The 19,424-nt window shown below is 35.4% G+C and overlaps 3 protein-coding genes across 4 annotated transcripts; 1 reads left to right on the forward strand and 2 right to left on the reverse strand.

The window, feature by feature from the left end:
- Positions 1–44: 44 nt before the first annotated feature.
- hint2 (histidine triad nucleotide binding protein 2) lies at positions 45–3,018 on the reverse strand. Of its 2 annotated transcripts, none has more exons than XM_059336472.1 (5): positions 2,682–3,018; positions 1,770–1,907; positions 1,545–1,649; positions 583–655; positions 45–484 (listed from the first exon to the last, which is right to left on the reverse strand). In XM_059336472.1, the coding sequence occupies exons 1-5, from the start codon at positions 2,895–2,897 to the stop codon at positions 393–395; spliced, it is 624 nt and encodes a 207-aa protein (XP_059192455.1). In that variant the 5' UTR covers positions 2,898–3,018; the 3' UTR covers positions 45–392. The 2 variants fall into 2 exon arrangements, with proteins under 2 accessions (XP_059192455.1, XP_059192456.1); XM_059336473.1 differs by having other exon boundaries at positions 59–484; positions 2,811–3,018.
- A 601-nt stretch (positions 3,019–3,619) lies between these two features.
- On the forward strand, positions 3,620–9,235 carry mrps30 (mitochondrial ribosomal protein S30). The gene is made up of 5 exons (XM_059336461.1): positions 3,620–4,321; positions 5,925–6,070; positions 6,176–6,281; positions 7,660–7,836; positions 8,706–9,235. Exons 1-5 carry the CDS (start codon positions 3,622–3,624, stop codon positions 8,963–8,965), a joined length of 1,389 nt encoding a protein of 462 aa, XP_059192444.1. The 5' UTR covers positions 3,620–3,621; the 3' UTR covers positions 8,966–9,235.
- Positions 9,236–9,906: 671 nt separating this feature from the next.
- Positions 9,907–16,181, reverse strand: emb (embigin). Its single transcript, XM_059336470.1, has 9 exons — positions 16,030–16,181; positions 14,248–14,325; positions 13,975–14,158; positions 13,290–13,375; positions 13,014–13,150; positions 11,943–12,104; positions 10,890–11,007; positions 10,772–10,802; positions 9,907–10,340 (listed from the first exon to the last, which is right to left on the reverse strand). Exons 1-9 carry the CDS (start codon positions 16,100–16,102, stop codon positions 10,280–10,282), a joined length of 930 nt encoding a protein of 309 aa, XP_059192453.1. The 5' UTR covers positions 16,103–16,181; the 3' UTR covers positions 9,907–10,279.
- Between the last annotated feature and the right edge of the window lie 3,243 nt (positions 16,182–19,424).

Consider the following 19,424-nt stretch of genomic DNA (forward strand, 5'->3'; position numbering starts at 1 on the left):
TCGAGTAGAATGTAGAAATGTAAATTTGTTTTTTTAATGACAAAAAACTACTTATCTGTATTATCTGCAGGCAGGAATATGTTGTTCTTACTCACTGTAGATGCTAAACAAGATAAGGTTAAATTAAAGAACTAAGTTTTCAGCTTTCCATATTCGAAATAGTGTCTTTATTTGAAGCCGTATGAAACATAACGTCTTTATTTTTACATATGTAGAAATCAACATATTTACATGTCATATTTTTGCACTGTGAAGTGAGTTTTGTACAGAATGATTAGATGAGAATATGAACTACACACATCTTATTATATCATGCCGTGCTTGTGGGTTTAAAAAACATGAAAGTAGCCCGAAAGGATGAAAAAAGACACATTGACAGACAAATAAACCCATTATCCTGGTGGCCACGTCATCTGTCTTCCCCCCAGGACGTGAATGTGAAGGTGGTTAACAGACTGAGCGCCGTGCTTCCCGTCGTTGATCACTGCAGAGTGCGAAAAACATACCCGGATTTCAACGTGTTAGTAAATAAACAGCCTGTATTTTCACATATATGCCTATAATCACATTACTGTTACTTACCCACTCTGTATCCATTCGTCAGAGATTCTTGCTTTGCCACATTTTTGGCAACAACCAACAAATGTCCTAAGAGCTGAAAGTTGAAAAAAACAAACAGATGAAGACTTGATTTTCATTGCATGCATACACATTATTTAATAATAATTAACTTTTCAAAGATTAAAATCTAGAAATGGACTGCCTATGACCCAGAAAACCAGGGTTTATTACTTGTTTCAATCCTTATCGCTTCTTTCTGAATGTATTTTATTGTTTAATTTGCCTCTAAAATGTAGTGGAGTAGAAGTATAAAGTTACAATAAATGGAAATACTAAAGTAAAGTACAACTAACTGAAAATTGAAGTTAAATACTAGTATTTATCTGCTCTCTTATCCAATAAACTCCATTAAAATAACATCATGTAAATCCCCTTTCAATTTAATTCCTAACTATTGATGATTTTGGATGGTTTCAAGTTGAGGCAGTGAGATACTGTCCTGTCTCTCTGCTCACTCTAAATATGTCCTAAAGGCTGCAGATGGCAAATAGATTTAATGTGCACAACAACTTGCCCATTAGATAAACTGGGCACTCGCTGAACAGAGTTTGCATGTCCTTAGTCTTTGTTTGAGGACTTCTATAAAGGAAGAGGAAGTCTATAGAAATGTAAAGTAAGGAGGACAACAAAAGTGCTGCAGGTAAACAAAATAAATTGAAGAAAGGTTTATTTGGGTCTATATTCTCAGTGGTTTGGGCAAGGCTCGATATTTCAATTAAAGGAAACTAAATGCAACACACAATTCTATTTTAGATGCTTCCAACTTTGTGCTGACAAAGTCTATGTGTTGGAAATCAAAGGATTATTGGTATGATATGTGCATCTATGCTGTATGAATGTGAATATGTTTGTCTTGCCCACTCCCACACCTCAAAACCCCCTAAAAGAATCAACAAGAAAATAAAAACGATAAACAAACATACCTCAGCATCATCATCTTTGGCCTCACTTATTCTGGGAATGGGGAGTCTTGGAATAACCAGGAAATGAACAGGGGCTTGTGGGTTGACATCCCTGAATGCCAAACACTGATAAAAACACAAAAACAACGTGTAAGTGTTGGATTGCACAACTTTAACTCATCATGATGTGTCTCTGGCCTCCACGTGTCATAAGATGACATGATTTGAAGGAGGTTGTTTGTTTACCTTGTCATCTTCGTAAATTATATCTGCAGGGATGCTTTTGTCAATCACTTTGGAGAAGATGGTTGGAGCTGGGGAGCCATACTTCTTGCTGGCCTCCTCTGCCAGCCTCACCTCATCACTTTTGGTGCACAGCTGTCTCTGTGGGTCCAAGAGAAACACATAGTCACACTGTTAAAATAATCGCCTAAGTCATTTTTTGTCAAAATTGGTTGTTTTGCCTAAATCATCTCCTCATGACGTCGGCCACCTATGGTAAAATCGCCTACATCCTCAGTTGATCAGATCATGTGATTTTACCCCTTTAAGATAATGGCCTATGTCAAGTGTGTGACTTAAGCGGATTTATTATGCCTAAGTCAAAATAAAATGTGACTTAGGCATTTTTTTGGACATGCCTTTGTGACTTAAGCAAGATATGGTAACACTTTATTTTGAAGGTGTCTACATAAGAGTGACATGAGCGTGTCATAAACATGACATGGGATGTGTCATGAACATTAATGACACTTTGAAGTAACATTAATGCTCATGTTACTTGTCATGTCATGTTTCTGACAGGCTTGTGTCACTCTTATGTAGACACCTTCAAAATAAAGTGTTACCATATCTTGCTTAAGTCACAAAAGCATGTTCAAAAAATTGCCTAAGTCATTTATTTCTCTTAAGTTACATAATTTACACACAGTGTTATTACTATGCCAATAGCCATCCTTTGTTACATCCTTTTTGAGTGAAATGATCAATAAATGCCAAATGTTACACTTTTGGTGAAGTTTTTTGTGTTTCCTGCAAAACTTGAAAAAATGAGTTAGGCGATTATTTTAACAGGGTGACAACATGAGACAGAATAAGATAATAGCTGAGCTGATAACTGCTGCTAGCATACAAACAAAACAGCACAATAAACCGAACCTCTTGGTGGTGGGACACTGCAGGTTCCCTACAGCCACCAGAGCTGCTTGGGTTGTTGTTGTCAACATGCTCAGCTGTAGTAAACGAAAACAAAATGCTTATGAGAATAATTATTTTTAGAGGAGCTACCTCGGCCCAACAAACACGCTGCAATCGGTTGAGATGAGCCGTTCTGGTCCCGATTAACTGCGTCCGCAAAATCTGACGTAAATACATAGCTAGTTAACTAGCTATTGTAGTGTTTGCGAAGTAAATATTTCAGTTTTTAGTTTGTTTTTGACACAACAACACTGCACAGTCCAGAAATCCTGTTCAAAGACGAAAACTCTGTACTGCACGTTGATGTTGCCTTCACGTACTCCCTTGTAACTTGTTCTGTATCATGTCTTGATCCTATTCTTGATTTACAAGAGAAACAAGAAGCCGTAACAGAAGTATAAAATTAATATTTTACCAGAAGTAACCGTTATAGCAGTACTGTGGCATAGATGTGCATTTATATATGGGTAACTTGATTAAAATAGTTGGGATCAGATGTAAAAATGAGCTTTGAGTGCAAAATCATCATGTACTGACCAAAAAAAATTGACTTTCTCCTCCATCATTTATTAGACATGACTTAATTACGCAATGTCACCATTTATATATATGTTAGTCTACATTAAGCTTCTTTAAGTCCTATTATTTCAATGATAATGTTAGGCTAAAGTCACATTTACGACTTTTAAAAATGCGTCAAAAGGGGGCGTGTTCAACGGTTTAGGGTTGCTTCAAGAGCGTCAACGTTCGTTGATGCTAACTGTGAGTGTACATACACGCGTAAGCCATATAATATTGCATTAAACTGACTGATAAGTTTGACGTGTGTTAGTTATTATACAAATGTAGATGTTTGGACAAAGGAAACATTGTCGAATATTGTGATTTATTTATTTTTATTATGATTTTTTGGTGCAGTAGGGGGCGCTGTTGTGGGAGACTGTTAGTGTATGTGTCAACGGAAGGACAAGTCAGAGGAGAAAACATGGCGTCTCGCACACGGCTGCCCTTGCTGTTCCCTAAAAACTTGCCGGCATTTAGACACCAAAAGCTTTCCCACACCGAGGCTGCGGCCAAGCAGCCTGCATACCCCCCTATCATCGCCTCTCTGACGGCTAAAAGCAGATCCGCCCGGCAGCGGCAGGTCGCTGAGCACGTGGAGAAGATATGCGGCTCTCCGGTGGAGGAGAAGCTCTCCCTCATCACTCGCCTCCAGCGGATGAAATTCGTTGTTTACCCTCAGACTTTTGCAAGGAACGCCGACAGATGGTACCAGCACTTCACCAAGACTGCGTATATCCCGGGCCTGCCGGAGAAATTCACCCTGAAGCCCGGGGCAGAGAGGGAGGGAGAGGGGCAGGAGGGCTCGCCGCCAGCCGCACATCACACCTCGGTCCCGGGGCTGGACAGTGATGCGTTCGCGGACATCCGCTCTTTGGTCACTCGTGTGATTTTACAGGAGCACTGGCACACACGCAAACCCAAACCTTACCTGTACAAAGCGCAGGAGCAGCTGGTCGGACCTTTCGTGAGAAACCTGGCGACTGAACTTACCCATCATTTGGCTAAATACAACCCACTGTTCCTCCACTCCAGTCTGGGTACGGCTCATTCATACGGGTTCACTGCTTTGCCATCAACTTTGGCACTTTTAAACAGTGTTTTTTTGTTTTTTTTTGTTTTTGTCTTTATTGACAATTAAGAAACATTACAGTCATGAGGTCAGACAAAAAGGGATTACAAGAAATAAATGTCAAGAAACAAAGATCTAATCAGGAGAGTACGAAGTACATAAAGTCTGTGCATTCACTGATAATGATAAAAAAAAAAAACATATAGTTATTAGAAATTAAGGTTATACATCAAATAAATGTCAAGAAACAAAGAACTAATCAGGAGAGTACGAAGTACATAAAGTCTGTGCATTCACTGATAATGATTAAAAAAAAAACATAGTTATTAGAAATCAAGGTTATACATTCATCATGCTGTCATAATATTGAAGAAATAGTTCATTTTTTTTCGTCTTTTACAATTCTGAGAGACTTAAGAAGATAGTTGAATTCAAGTCAAACAGTGGTGGAAAAGTATTCAGATCCCTTATGACGTGAAGACATAAAAATGAAGCAACGTGGACCCTTGTCATCAGCTTCCCTAGAAAGTTCTGGCTTGAAACTCCATACCAGATTTTTTTTTATGATAGTCCGCCAAGTAAAACCGGAGATAATGTCAAATATATTTAGTATAAAAATATAGATCTAGAGATTATCCTCATTTTACCTGTTCTATGTTATTTTTGCAACCTGTATTCATATTCGCAACATGTGCATTTCGGTGTGTGAAACATAATTGTCAAGATCAGATTTTATGTTTCCCTTTGTTTCTTTTGGGTTCAAAATTTAAATCAAGTACGTCAAAGTTAAAAATTAATTATCAGGACATATAGGTGAGCTTGCGCTGAAAAAAACTGATACCAACATGTCATGGTAAAGATGCCATTTAACAGATTTTTAACAGACATAGCTCAAGATTTCAGAGGGTTAAGTAAAAGTACTAATACCACACTTCTAAATAACTCCACTACAAGTAAAAGCCCTGCATTCAAAACTAACTTAAGTAAAAGTGCAAGAGTATCAGCATCAAAATGGACTTAAAGTATCAAAAGTAAAAGTACTAGGGATGCAGGATGGCCTACAATATTGTTGGTTTATTATTGATGCATTTATGTAAGCAGCATTTTATTTTTCTCAATGTAGGGCTGATTGTAAACTACTAATACATTCTTATGAGGTTTAATTTAAAAAAAAAAAGTTGTAAGACAACGCAGCAACCTTTTTTTGCTCACTTTAAAGAATAAAAACATGTATTCAGCATTGAAAGAAAAAGCAAAACTTCTGTTTAAACTCAAGCACCTGAGACCTTTGCACAAAAGAAATACAGTCTAAAATTGTCAAATTTATGATATAAACAAAGATGATCCATGTGTTCAAAGAATAAGTTATCAAGAATACAAATCTGACTGGACAATCGGAGCCTAAAAACTACCAAAAAAGGTCACACATGATGATAACACGTGAACCAAAATCATTAACGGTATCAAATTTCTGATCACAATAGCAGTACTCCAGTAGGTTTATAGAGGATTATTCCACAGACAGAACAGTTTGACCTCTTTAAATCACATTTTCTGTTATTTCATTTCAGATCTTGAGCCCCAGGTGAACTTTTACTGGAGGAGAGGACAGAGAATCATCCCAAAGGGGCACCGGAAAGGCCGGCAAGAGCCAATCAGGTTCCAGATCGATGACCGCCCGCAATGTCAGATCAGGATAACTCAACAACTACCACAGGTAGAGAGACAGAGAGATGTTAGAATATGTCACCAAACTAGATAGAAGCATTTGTGTGATCTATGTTGTAATCACTTTCTGTTTTTGTTGTTTTATTTCTCTTAGTTCGCCCCGCTGGAGGCTTCTTATGCAGCTGAAGTTCCAGAGGTCAAATATGCTCCCAACACAATGCCTCTGTTCAGAAGACAGTACGAAAATAATATATTTACAGGTAACATCCGCTGTGTCTTACTCCTGCCTGATAACATCACTTTACAGAAGCCCAAAGAACATAAATTGAGCATTTTGTGTAACATGTTGTGGTAAAGAGTTCATGATAATGCTAGTAAGCTCAGTCCTAAATAAAAATACAGTGATGTCATATATATACGGCCACAAGTGGGATTTTTGGGGGCGCTGTTTCTTAGTAAAGAGAACAGTAAGGAGACCCAGGTAAAATGTATACATAAATAAGTAATAAATAATCGATCATTAATGTATGAATAATTAAATGAAAGTTGATAGGGCTGATAAATATAATATAAATATAATTATTCAATTTAAGAAATTATAATTAAATAGGAAATACATGTATATCATGAATTCATTTCTAAATTTTCCTTTCCTTTATTCTTTCTTATGTCTATTTTTACTGTAAAATAGTCAACTTTTCATGTCAGAAAAACAGAAACCATTTTCAGCTCTGTGAGGGGGCATTTTGTGGCGTCTTCTCCTTTTTTTTTTTTTTTTTTTTTTCTTTCAACACAAACCACTGCAAGCACTATAGCAGCTGGAGCCAAAAGCTGCCTTTCCTCCATTTTGTAAGTTTATACCAAGAGCATGATGGAAAAAATTGCATGGTAGGAAAAAATGCTAAAAGAATCTAGTTGTAGTCTTGTAAATAGTGACCTGCAAGTCTTTTGATGTATAGGTAGCATTAGCCTCTCTATATGAGTTGAATTCTCATTATTCAGTTCTTCTTACCGCCACTTGGAGGCGCCAACATGAGGCTGTTCAGTTACCCTTCTGTCAGCCAAATGCAAAATGTATAACCTGCAGTAATGTAATTTTCTCCTCAACTATGAGAAGGTTGTTTTTGGAAATACTATGAAAACAAACATTATTTATTGTGCGTCGCTCTTTGCATTTCCCCTGGTCTAATAATAGACTTAAAAATACAAACAAGTTATTTTTGGAGGGTTTTTTTTACACCATATGTTCCAAGCTAAATGCTTTCCCATTTCCATCCATCAATAACACTTTCCTCAATGTGCAGCAGCAGCATATAATCTTTTCTAGAGCAACAATAATTATTTTCAGTTAATTGTCAGTGAAACAGCAGAAAAACCTGAAAAAAACTGGCTTCATGTTTTCTGTGAGTCAAGAGTTGATGATGTAGGATTGGTTGCTTTGTTTGAACAACAGTCTAAAACCATAAAATATTCAATTCAACATAATGTAAGATGAGAAAAAAAACAACACATTTTGACATTTTTAAAGCTGAAACAGTCAAATATTTGCAGTTTTTGCTTTAAAAATTGACTTTACCTGCTGATTAATTGTCTTTAGATCATGCACATTAACCCTTTCCTCTTGTTTCTCATCAACAGGTGCCAAACTACCAGACCCGGCTTGTTACGGTCACACTCAGTTCCACCTGGTGCCCGACCGTTACCATAGAGACAAGATGGCCCGGCGGCAGCAGTCTGATCAGGTGGAGGTTTTCCTCCGAGCCAACGGACTCGCCAGCCTCTTCACCTGGACGGGAGCTCAGGCCATGTACCAGGGTGAGTCATCAGCACGGAGGACAGACCTCCGAGGCACACAGATGATGATTTAAATATATGTTCTGAATCATAGATGATTATAGATTTAGTTTTCCAGTTTGTACTGAGAGCAAAAACTTGTGTGGATACAGGTGAATCTCAGTTCATTAGAATATGATGGAGAAGTCCGTTTCCAGTAGTTCAAGTCAAATAGAACCAACCAAGTGTTGAGTCATATAGATGGACATACTTTTCAGAGGCCAACATTTCCATATTAAACATTAAACATTAAAATATTTCCAATTTTAAACATAAAATTGGTCTTTTGGAATATTCCATTTTTTTTTGAGACACTGAATTTTAGGTCTTCATTAAATATAAGTCATAATCTTTAAAAATAGATGAAATTAAATAAATTAAGACATGTAATGTTTCATTCTGTGTGTAATGGCCCTATATAATGTGTTAGTTCCGCTTTTTGAATTGAATTACTGATATAAATAAACTTTTGCACCTATGCTGCAGTTTCTTACAGGGATTTTGATGTAAATATACTGTTATAAATGAGAAATAACACAGGGAAAAAGGACTAAAACTGAGAAAATGTGTTTCTTAAATTTCACTTTGTCTTTAACCCATTGAAGCCTGGAAAGCAGATACGTCGTTTTGTAGTATTCGTGTAAGCTCTCAAATACTTTTTGAATTTCATTTCTATCTGCTACAGAGGCTGAAAAATCTATTATTTAGTAGAAGCGTTGACACTTCTGTTGAATTTCCAGAAAAACTTCAGGTTTTAGGGGGTTATTTTAAAATCGCCCAGAGGTTTTACAGGCGTTTTAGGCATCAATGGGTTAAAGGAAGAAATGGCTTCACACGTCTCTCCTCTGTAGGTTTCTGGAACCACGAAGACGTCACCAGGCCGTTCGTGTCTCAGGCTGTGATCACAGACGGCAACTTCTTCTCCTTCTTCTGCTACCAGCTCAACACAGTGGCTCTGTCAGTGGAGACGGACGCCAACAACCCGAGGAAGAACGTGCTGTGGGGCACAGAGAGCCTGCGACTGTACGAGAGCGTGCAGGACGGAGAGGTGGTGGGTCTGAACGACGACGTCCTCAAACTCCTGCTTCAGTTCCTCATGAACCAGCCATAGACGTTCTGCAGGTTTCTGTCTTTGAAGGGGGATTCTGTGTTCTCCAAGGCGTTAGAAGAAACGTAAAATCTATTAAGGGGCCTAACGTGGCGGACATAACGAAGTTTGTCAGATTGTATAAAATGTAATGTTCAAAAAAGCAGCTGTGTTAAAAAGGTTTGAGTCTAAAACTGAACAAAGGACTGAAAAGACATGCTGCACACATCCGTCATTATTATTATTGTGCAGGCTGTATTTATGCAAAAATAAAATCATGCTTTTCAAGTGGGATTATTGTGTGATTTTCAGTGTTTGCTGCTCAGATCTGAGCATTTATTTCACATCCTTTACTTCATACTGCCACTTCCCTTTTAAAATAGAAACTTAAGAAAAAGGATCAAAGTCAACCAGAGATATCATATTTTATTCCACATATTCCTCCTTTTTTGCTCTGGAGCCACATAAGGATTTATACAACCTATTTTCACATGTGCAGCAGCTCTCTACAAGACCAGTAAACAGACTTTGTGTAAAATTGCTGGATTAACCCTTTAAGTCTCCCTAGCAGCTAACACAAAGGCTTTGATAGTTATTCCAGGCAGTGAAAGTGACACGTGTAGTTAATAATTTGCCTGGTTACACACACAGTGACACACCTTTTAGATTTAAATGCGGGTTGACAACTAGAGACACACAGTTGAAAGTCTGACACATTAACATAAAAAAGACAATCATCTGCATATATGATGATATATCTTGATAAACAGCCTGTTAGGCACACATTACTGCACAGACAAACTGTGAAAAGTGACGAAAAGTCAATGCAAGCACAGTATGAAATTATAAGTGCGTTTTAAGAGTGTAAGGCACTGCTCACAAAACATGATGCATACATAACAAAGAGAAGTTGAGGCTTAAGTTGCTGCCAAAACGGAAGGAAATGCCCTTCCTTTTTTATAGAGAGAGAGAAAGAGAGAGAGGTGTCAAAGGCATAGTGATGTGTGTCTGTGTTTTTCCACAGGAAGTGGGTACAAACAGGGTTAAAGACTAAAAACCAAAGGAGGTAAATGCTTTGCTCTTGTAGCTGCCATGACAGCACTGTCAATAATAATAAAGTATCTTCCAGTGAAACAGTGAAAACCTTAAAGAGGCTACTTGTTTACAAACAAAAAGTGATTAGTATTATTATTATTGCACTTTGTCTGGTGAACATACTCGTAAAATAGTTGCTGAGATATTGCTTTAAAGCTCTACAATTCACATTTGAAAATAAGTTAATATATATATTATATATTTTTAAAGAAGCTTGACTTTTTGTTTTTGGATTTGCTGTTTTTAAACTTTCCGCTGCCTCGTTGAAGAACTTTCCTCTGGTCCATTACTGTCTCCCTGAGTCCTGATGAGAGAATAAAAACAAATACATTATATTAAAAAATGCAAATATTTAATTCAATTTAAATATGTCATTAACCCTCTGGAGTCTCCAAAAGTGCCCAAAAAGCATGGAGCCCTACTGTAAACTTACTCTAAAGTTTAAAAAAAAAAAAAAAAAGATTCAAAATCACATTTTATGTTGGACTAAAGGACTAAAAAAGACACAAGATGACTCAAAGAAAGACACAAAATTACCAAAAAAAGACATTAAATGACTAAAAGAAAGACACAAAATGACCAAAAAAAGACTCAAAATGAGAAGACAGAATGACCAAAGAAACAGAGGACACAAAATGACTTAAAAAGACACGAAAAGACATGAAAAGGATTAAAAAAATGGACAAAATAGCCCTATAAGACTCCATAGAGTTAAGAGAAGCTCATAGTACTCACAGTGTGTTTGCTTGGTCAGCTGCTTCATCTCCTGAGGGAAAAAGCAGATAATTTCAAGTTAAAATACATCAAACAGTACACACGTTAACGTAAATCTGTCCGTTTGCTGTCTGAATACCTGCGGTGTCCTTTTTCTTGGACTGACTTCTCTCGTAGAGCAGAATAGCGGCGACCAGGACGATCACCTCGATCACAATGGCGATAAACGGCTTCAGAGGCTCGTGGAAGCTGATCACCTTCAGCACAAATATTCAGATGTTTAAGTAACAGTAACAGCAGTGGCGGTCAGACACAGGGGCCTCCAGGGGCCCCTGCCCCTGTGAAGAAGCCCCTAGGCCCCTGCTGTGGCCCCTGTGTCAAATTAATAATAAAATGATCAATTTATAATGATGAGCGACAGAACAATTCTTTACCTATTTTTTGTTCAAACAATATCTCATCGTACACAAAAGGAATCCAGAATGTTTTTACATTAAATGTATTTAACTGTTAAAACACAAAAAGTTGCCTTACTTTTACATTCAGCAGTGTGATGTGTATTTTTGTATTTTTACATACAATCCACTGAATTTTAACTTTCAAGACCATTAAGCAATTGAATAATACTTAATACTTAGTTAATATTTGTTATAAAAAGAAATGTAGTTACTTGTATGACATTTTTAATTTTTTTTATTTTTATTAATTTAAACAAAACACAACATAAATCACCAATGGACAAAAAGTAAAAAAAACAAAAAAACAACAACAACAACATCACAAAACCAACCTAAATAAATAAAACTACAATAATACATTTGTAATTTGTACTAAACTTTGAAAAAAATAAATAAGTAAAACCCACTAAAATAATAAAATAATGTGGGGTTTTTTAGTAGAGTTTGTTTTCTTTGGGTCTCAAACAGTTGTTAAAACACAATCATCATTTTGATCAAACCACTAACAAGTTTTTGTTTTAAGTCACAAGACAAAAAGGTTGAGAATCACATGTGATTTATCTTTAACAATGTATTTTATAAGCTTATAGTGTGCTTTTAGCTCGCTTTTTGATAAATGTAGTGGAGAAAAGGTGCGATATTTCCATCTGGGAGTATAAATTAACATAAACTAGAAGTACAACATTAACATTAAACACAGTATTTGAGTCTCTCAGTAACTTTCCATATCTGACCTTCAGCTCCACGTGGCCCATGGTGGTGGCGATGGCGTACACCGCGCCGCAGTAATACAGGCCTCCGTCAGCCTCCGTCAGGTTGTGCACCACCAGTTTGGTCTTCTTCTCTTCATTTTTGATTTCGTACCGAAGCGGCTCTGCAACAGGAAAGATCTGCTCCTGGAGTCAAATATCAAATATGAAAATGGGTCAGAGGCCATAAATGTGTTGAAATGTTGTGCATTTTTTAAATCAGATTTACAATCTTTTACAACAAAACAACAAAAACAAAAAGCAACATGTGAGGTTTTTTGTTAGTTAAATGAAAATATTTTTTCAACTTGTGTATTGGGTCATATGGTCGAGGCTCCAGTGGTCCTATTTCTGACTTATTACCTCACTTATTGACATTATAGATGCTGTTTAGACTGAATTGTACAGTACATGCACTTTTTTAAAAATTCAATTCAATTTTCTAATTTTTTTTTTTTTTTTATTATTATTTGTTTGTTTTTCATGTTGGGGAAAAAAGTAAATTTTCAGGAAGAAAAGTCCAGAAAAAAAGAAAAAGAATTAAAACAATCTATATATTTTTCCAATTTTTCATTTTATGAATTTATTTATTATTATATTATTACTCAGTAACTTGCAAAGTTCAGGTCCTTGAATGTAACAGCCCTGCACACCTGCTCAGACATTTTCAGATATTTGTGGTGATTCTACCTCTGCTCAAAGATGAATAAAGAGGTCAAATATTATATACTTATGTATATATAATATATAAATATTTGTATTTATTGCAAGCTATCATTGTTTTTTCCAGTGCCTAGATTTAAAAAAAAAAATTATTTAAAGAATTCTTACAAAGAAACATTTACTTACTACACTGGCAGATAACTTTACTTGTTTCAAACTTGTATTTGCTTTATTTTTGTCAGTTGTTTTTTGCAGTGTATAATATTTGCCTCTATAATGTGGTGAAGTAGAAGTATAAAGTTACATACAATGGAAATACTCAAGTAAAGTACAAGTACCTCAACATTGTACTTAAGTTCAGCATTAGAAGGCTCCGAGCAGCTCTCCACCCACCTTGTCTGTACCGTTTGCTTTGTACCAGTTCCAGGTGCTCGGCTTTGGTTTGCTGTCTTCCATTTTGCACGACATCACCACGTAGTCCCCCACATAGCTCACTATGGGTTTATCTCGCACCTCACCGATCTGTGGAGCTGGAGGACAACAAGGAAAAGAAGAATAAACATTTTGTACCCTTCAAACAAAGTGCAAATACTGAATTCATTATGAAAACCCAACAGTATGGTGTAGTAGTAGTGATAAATATAACTCATGACAGGAAGTGATCTGTACCTGCCAAAACAAACTCTATTTTTGCACTTTCGCTTCCGAAAACGCATGAGTAACTCCCAAGGTTTTCTTCACGGACAATGCTGAACCTGTGAAGGCAAAACAAATGATAAAAACACACATTATGTTAAGTTTAGGATTCAGGAAAGTCTGTACATAATGTGATTTTCATGAAAACATGACTGTTCTGCAATAAAATGTGTTAATATTTGTTATTTGACAAAAATAGTAGTGGTAGCAACTCAATGTGCTTTGCTTTCATTTAAATAAAATGAAAAAATATATTTTTTTATTGATAAAGTAATTCTAAAATAAAGCCAAACTTGCACCAATAGTTTATGTAGTTTCTTTGTTGTTTGTTGATGTCTTATAGTTTATTTTATTTTATTCTATTTATTTTTAAATGTTGATTATTACATCCATTATCTCATTATAAAATGCATTTTTATCTAAATTTGTATGTCTTGACAGGTATATGTCTATCTACGGTATGCTGTGTTGTCTGATAATTCAAATGCATGCATATGTACACCATGATTTACAAAAATATTAATATAATATTGATATTATTATTGATATTGATATAGAAAGATAAAGATAATTATATTTATTCATCCCCATAGGGGAAATTCTGGTGTTGCAGCAGCTCAAGTACAGACTAAACAGGTTAAGATAATAAAGTACTTACACTCGTTTGAGATTATACTGATTGTTCTCCAGCGGCACTGTGACGCGGCTGTTCTCAACTTCAACTCCATCTTTTCTCCAGAAGCCGGTTATGTTCGGCTGTTTGTTCTGATTACCTGTCCAGGTGCACTCCAGAGCCAGGTTCACAGGGTTCAACAGTTCAACTTTCTCCGTTTGACTTGTACCTTTGTGGAGGGTTGAAGAGACAGTAGAACATTTAAAAAAACAAAACAAAAACACGCATAATACCAGTGCTTACATATTCAATATTTACCTTTGAGAACAGAGCTCTTCACATCTGTCTGAATGGGACTGACGGGGTCCAGAGGTGGAGGTGTTGGAACCGTTGTCTCTGACAGGAAAATGAACACAAAACAATTTAAAATGTAACACAGGCTACCAGTATCTGAGGTCTGAACAGGCTACACTGTAGAAAAACAAAAAAGTAAAAAAATAAATAAAAATGTCTCCATTAAAAGTTGCCAAACACTTACCTTCAAATAACAGTAAACAACCGTAAGTTATTTTAAGATAATTTACTTAACAAAATACATATGTAGAATTTTTTTTTCTCTCAAATATAAGTGTTTGTTAACTTTTGCCTTTAAAAAAAATAAATAAAAATTTGAATTGAATTATTATTATTTATTATTATTATAATATAAATTATTATTCATTCATTCATTTATTTTACATATGTATTTTACTGTTAAAACACAAAAAGTTGCCTTAATTTCACATTCAGCAGTTTGATGTGTATTTTTCTTCTTTTTTTAAATTTTATTTTTTACATAGAATTTGCTGTAATTCAACTTTCAACAACATTATGTAATTGAATAATACTGTAAGAAAATCTATAATGTCCCATTATATTTATATACAGATTTACAGAAGTGCAAAATTGCTCACATCTGGGGGTTGTTCCCAACCCTAGATGGCCACTTAATTGCTCACTTGCCCTCACAGAGATGAATTCTCAGAATTCAGAAAGGAATGCAGATTTGGGCTGATAACAGAAAATATTCAGAGAGATTCAGACCGCCCCAGCTAAAAAACTCTTACTGCCCCAGTCAGTATAGGTATTTTAGTGAATTTCTGTATATGTTGCCAGTATATACTTTCACTTCTCTCAACCAGAGGACTTTCGCCCGAATTGGATGGAGAAAACTCTGATATTTAAAGGCAGCAGCCTTGTCTTTGGATGCCGCCCTCTGCCAGAGCTGTGAATGGTTGGAATTTCCAATTGAAGTGCAAAATTGCCCACACCTGGGGGTTGTTGCCAACCCTAGATGGTCACTTAATTGCTCACTTGCCCACATGTTTATGTTAACACAGCAGGGTTAGGTGTGGTTATATTTAAAACTGCTAAAACAAAGATAGCTGAGTCATAATGATGATGTGTGTGGTGTGGTTTGACCCGCCAAGTGACTGTAGATAAATATGCTGCGGTGCATCAAATAGTCACGTTTATGTTTCAAACTGTAAGTGGTCCCTTTAAAATAAATAAATAAATAATTAACTTAATTTCTTTTACCAGATTAGCTAAACCAATCAACTAATCAAAATAAAATAAAATAAAATGAATACATAAATATCTCAAGGCTGTGATCAGATGAAGAAAAAGGACAATTATATAAAAACATTTATTAAAAATACAGCTATAAATGTTCCTGTAATTTGAATTTAACCATTTAACAATATATCAAATAAATCATTTTTTATATATTTAAGATCACCCTGATTGCAGCTAGAATATCTTTTAAATTAATTATTTTTTTATTCCTTAAATAAGTAATTTCTCTTGGTTTTAAGGAGGAGTTTCAGTGTCCCGTGATGATGTAAATGCTCTCTCAGAGTATTTTCCATCCTGATAATAACAAAATAAATAAATAAATAAAAACCAGGATATAACAGATACAGTGGTACAAACAATTTTGAGGAAATCCTCTGACATTTTTGTCGACTCCTCACAAGGTTACAGATCATTTAGTGTTGGAAAAGAGACGGTTTTAACACAACGACACACAGCCAGAATTAAACCCAAACAATCATTTACTTGTATTGATGTGTCTGCAGGAGACGAGAAGCAGCAGGATCTCAAAAAAGAGCTGCTTCCAGGACGCAGACATGATTATAATCCCTCTGTCCTCTCACTGCAGGCAGCTTCCTCTCCTTCCCTCTGCTCTTTCTGCCTGCTGCATCGTCTAAAAACCTCCACCCCTCCTCCTCCACCCCTCCTCCCTCCTCCTCCTCCTCCTCCTCCCTCAGCTGCACAAGTGACGCAGCCATGATATCACCCTGCGGCCTGTGGGTGGCTTCCCCATCCATTATTTAATCAGACAAGGTCCATATCTCGGTGCTGTGTTGCAGTATGCTACCCATGCACGCTCAGAACGTGCAGAAGCAAACATCACCGTATCTAAATGTTGCTCTGTTTGATATGAAATGTTTTGCTCCTGTGCAGCTTTCTGCAAGGTGCCCTCTCATGTTATGTGACGTGACCTACTCACCCTCATGTAAACAGCTATGAGTGGAAACCACAAATACCACTACTGTTTCTCTAATTGACTGGACACTTGCTTCTTTTGAGCATATTACAAAACCATAAAATCTAGATTTCAGATAATATACTCTATGTTTATTTCAAAAGAGCCAATTTCCTTTTTTGAGCAGATTTGATCAGATCTTTATGGTTTTGCTTGATTCTCCAGCCCCTTTTTCCACTGCTAGAATCAACCCCCATATGGAATATTTATAATAAAAACACTGACGTAAACACCACCATGTAGTGTGTCATGGATGCATAGGTGTAAAAAAAAAGGCATAAATACTGGGTAATATATAATAAATGTTAAATGTCACATAGAATAGAGTTATTCCTAGTGTTCATATTATTCTTTTTGACCTCTCTATATATTTTTAACTTTTTGTTATAATATTTAGTCTTGCAAAACATATTAATGTTAATGTTTTTTTTTTTCTGTGTTGTTTGAATTTTGCTATATGGAGCATGTTGGGCTGCATGTTTGTATGAAAGGTGCAATGAAAACAGCCTTATGACCACTCATCATCATTATCACCATATAAAAAGCTCAGAAGCTTCATGAAATACATGTCAATAGCACCACTGTAGCAAACTCACTAAATATAATATGTTAATTGCATGAAAATGCAATCGTGCATTCAAATGTTGAGGAACTTTGTTTCACTCAGCTCAGAAATAGCAGCATGTATTTTGTGCTCTTTTAATGTCTAATCTCCTTGTTACTCTAATCTTATTATTCTATCTACCTGCTCAGGGACTACAGACGAAAAATAGCAATTTGATAAAGCCCGGTACATTACATTCCTCTTTGTTTGTTTTTTCAGGTTAATGTATATTGTCCCTGTTCATATAAAGAAACTTTCAGAGTCTTAAATTTTTTTTAGAAAGACCAATTTTAAAAAGTATGTTTAACTCTATGGAGTCTATGGGCTATTTTGTCCATTTTTGAATCCTTTTCGTGTCTTTTCATGTCTTTTTTGGTCATTTTGTGTCTTCTGTGTTTTTTTTTGGTCATTCTGTCTTCTCATTTTGTGTCTTTTTTTTGGTCATTTTGTGTTTTTGATTGTCTTTTTTTGGTCATTTTGTGTCTTTTTTTGGTCATTTTGTTTTTTTTAGTCCTTTAGTCCAACATAAAATGTGATTTTGAATCTTTTTTTACTTTAAAGAATTTTAAATGTTACATGTGAACAAAGGTTGCAAATATAACATATAAGAGGGTTACATCCAGTTCTACCATTTTATACTAAATATATTTGAGCTTGTCTCTAGTTTTACTTGGTATATCATCATCAAACTGAAACTGGCCTCATGGAGTTTGCAGCCAGAACTTTAGAGGTAAATTTACAGTAGGGCTCCACGCTGCTTTGTTTTCTAGTCTGGATGTCATGAAGAAGTCTGGATTTGGTGCTTTTGGAGACTCCAGAGGGTTAATATGGAAATGTTGGCCTCTGAAAAGTATGTCCATCTATATGACTCAATACTTGGTTGGGGCTGTTTGTCTTGAATTACTGGAAATTGACTTTTTTCCATCTAATTTATTGAGATGCACCTGTCGGACTGTGGAGCAGCACACTATGTCTGTGCTTACCGACCCACAGTGCCCTTATGTAACACTTGCTGTCCTCTTATTTTATAGTCAGATATGGATCTCATTGTTTTAGGTATAATGTCAATCAAGTGTGCAGTGGACAATCCAAAAGTAGCAACATGAACTTGTGGGGGAAAAGAAAAGGAGAGTCACTGAGTGGAACTCTTGTGGAAAGTTTCTCAGTTCACTGAGGAGCAGACGGAGACTAAAGGAGGATGTAAGAAGAGCTGCTGACAGTCACTGGTTAAAAGAAATATTCAGATCCTTTACCAAAGTAAAAGTACTAACACCACACTGTATGACTCCACTACAAGTAAAAGTCCTGCATTTTGTACGACAGTAGCAGCATCAAAATGTACATAAAGTATAAAAAGTAAAAGCACTTGTTATGCAGAATGGACCCCATTCAGATTGTTATTTATATATTCTCAATATATTATTATTGATGCATTTATATAAGCAGCATTATCCTAGTAATTTTACCTAATTAATATACTGTTATGTGGTTTAATTCATAAACATGCATAATCATTTTAAATTGATCATGTCTTTTTATGTTAAATCTCGACCTGAAAAGAAACTAAAGCTGTCGGCAAAATGTAGTGGAGTAAAAAGTACAAAGTACCTCAAAATTGTACTTAAGTAAATGTATTTAGTTACATTTCACCACTGGGGACAGCTAAAAGATATTAAAACAGAAGAATAATAGCTTTGTGGAAATTTTCTCAGATATCACACAGATTTGATTTTAGTAGCTTTCTCTCCTTTGGATAATCATTAGAGGTGTAATTTTACATCAATTGATTCAAAGTGAAAATATTATACATAATACATATAATCATCTTGAAGATAAACCTTTATTTTCTATTTTCTGACTTTATATTCATTATTTTAATTATGCCATTAAAAATATATATTATATTTCTTTCATATAAATGTCTGGAAGAGCTCCATAATAAAAAAATAATTTAAGTTCTTCTTTTGTGAGTTATAACAAAAATAAATGTATACAATATAAATCATATAAATATCACTGATGAAAAGTGTTTATATTTTATGAAATACGGTTGGTATCCTTTGTTGTCTTGTTCTTTGGTTGTCAAAAGAGATGATGAAACTTGTGATTTACATTCCTAATAATTATAATACAAAATGTCTGCTGATAGTTTTAGATGTTATATTGTACAGCAGAGAGCAATAACAATATTAAAAACCTATTTATTTTCCTTGGCATTCAGTCCCAGCTAGGCAAGAATCCTTCACTTTTTACTCTTTTATTTCCTTTTTAACTCTAACTCTGTTTTTAAACTGATTTTTT

Source organism: Centropristis striata, chromosome 7 (assembly GCF_030273125.1).
Source record: "Centropristis striata isolate RG_2023a ecotype Rhode Island chromosome 7, C.striata_1.0, whole genome shotgun sequence".
In the NCBI taxonomy this organism is placed as follows: Eukaryota; Metazoa; Chordata; class Actinopteri; order Perciformes; family Serranidae; genus Centropristis; species Centropristis striata.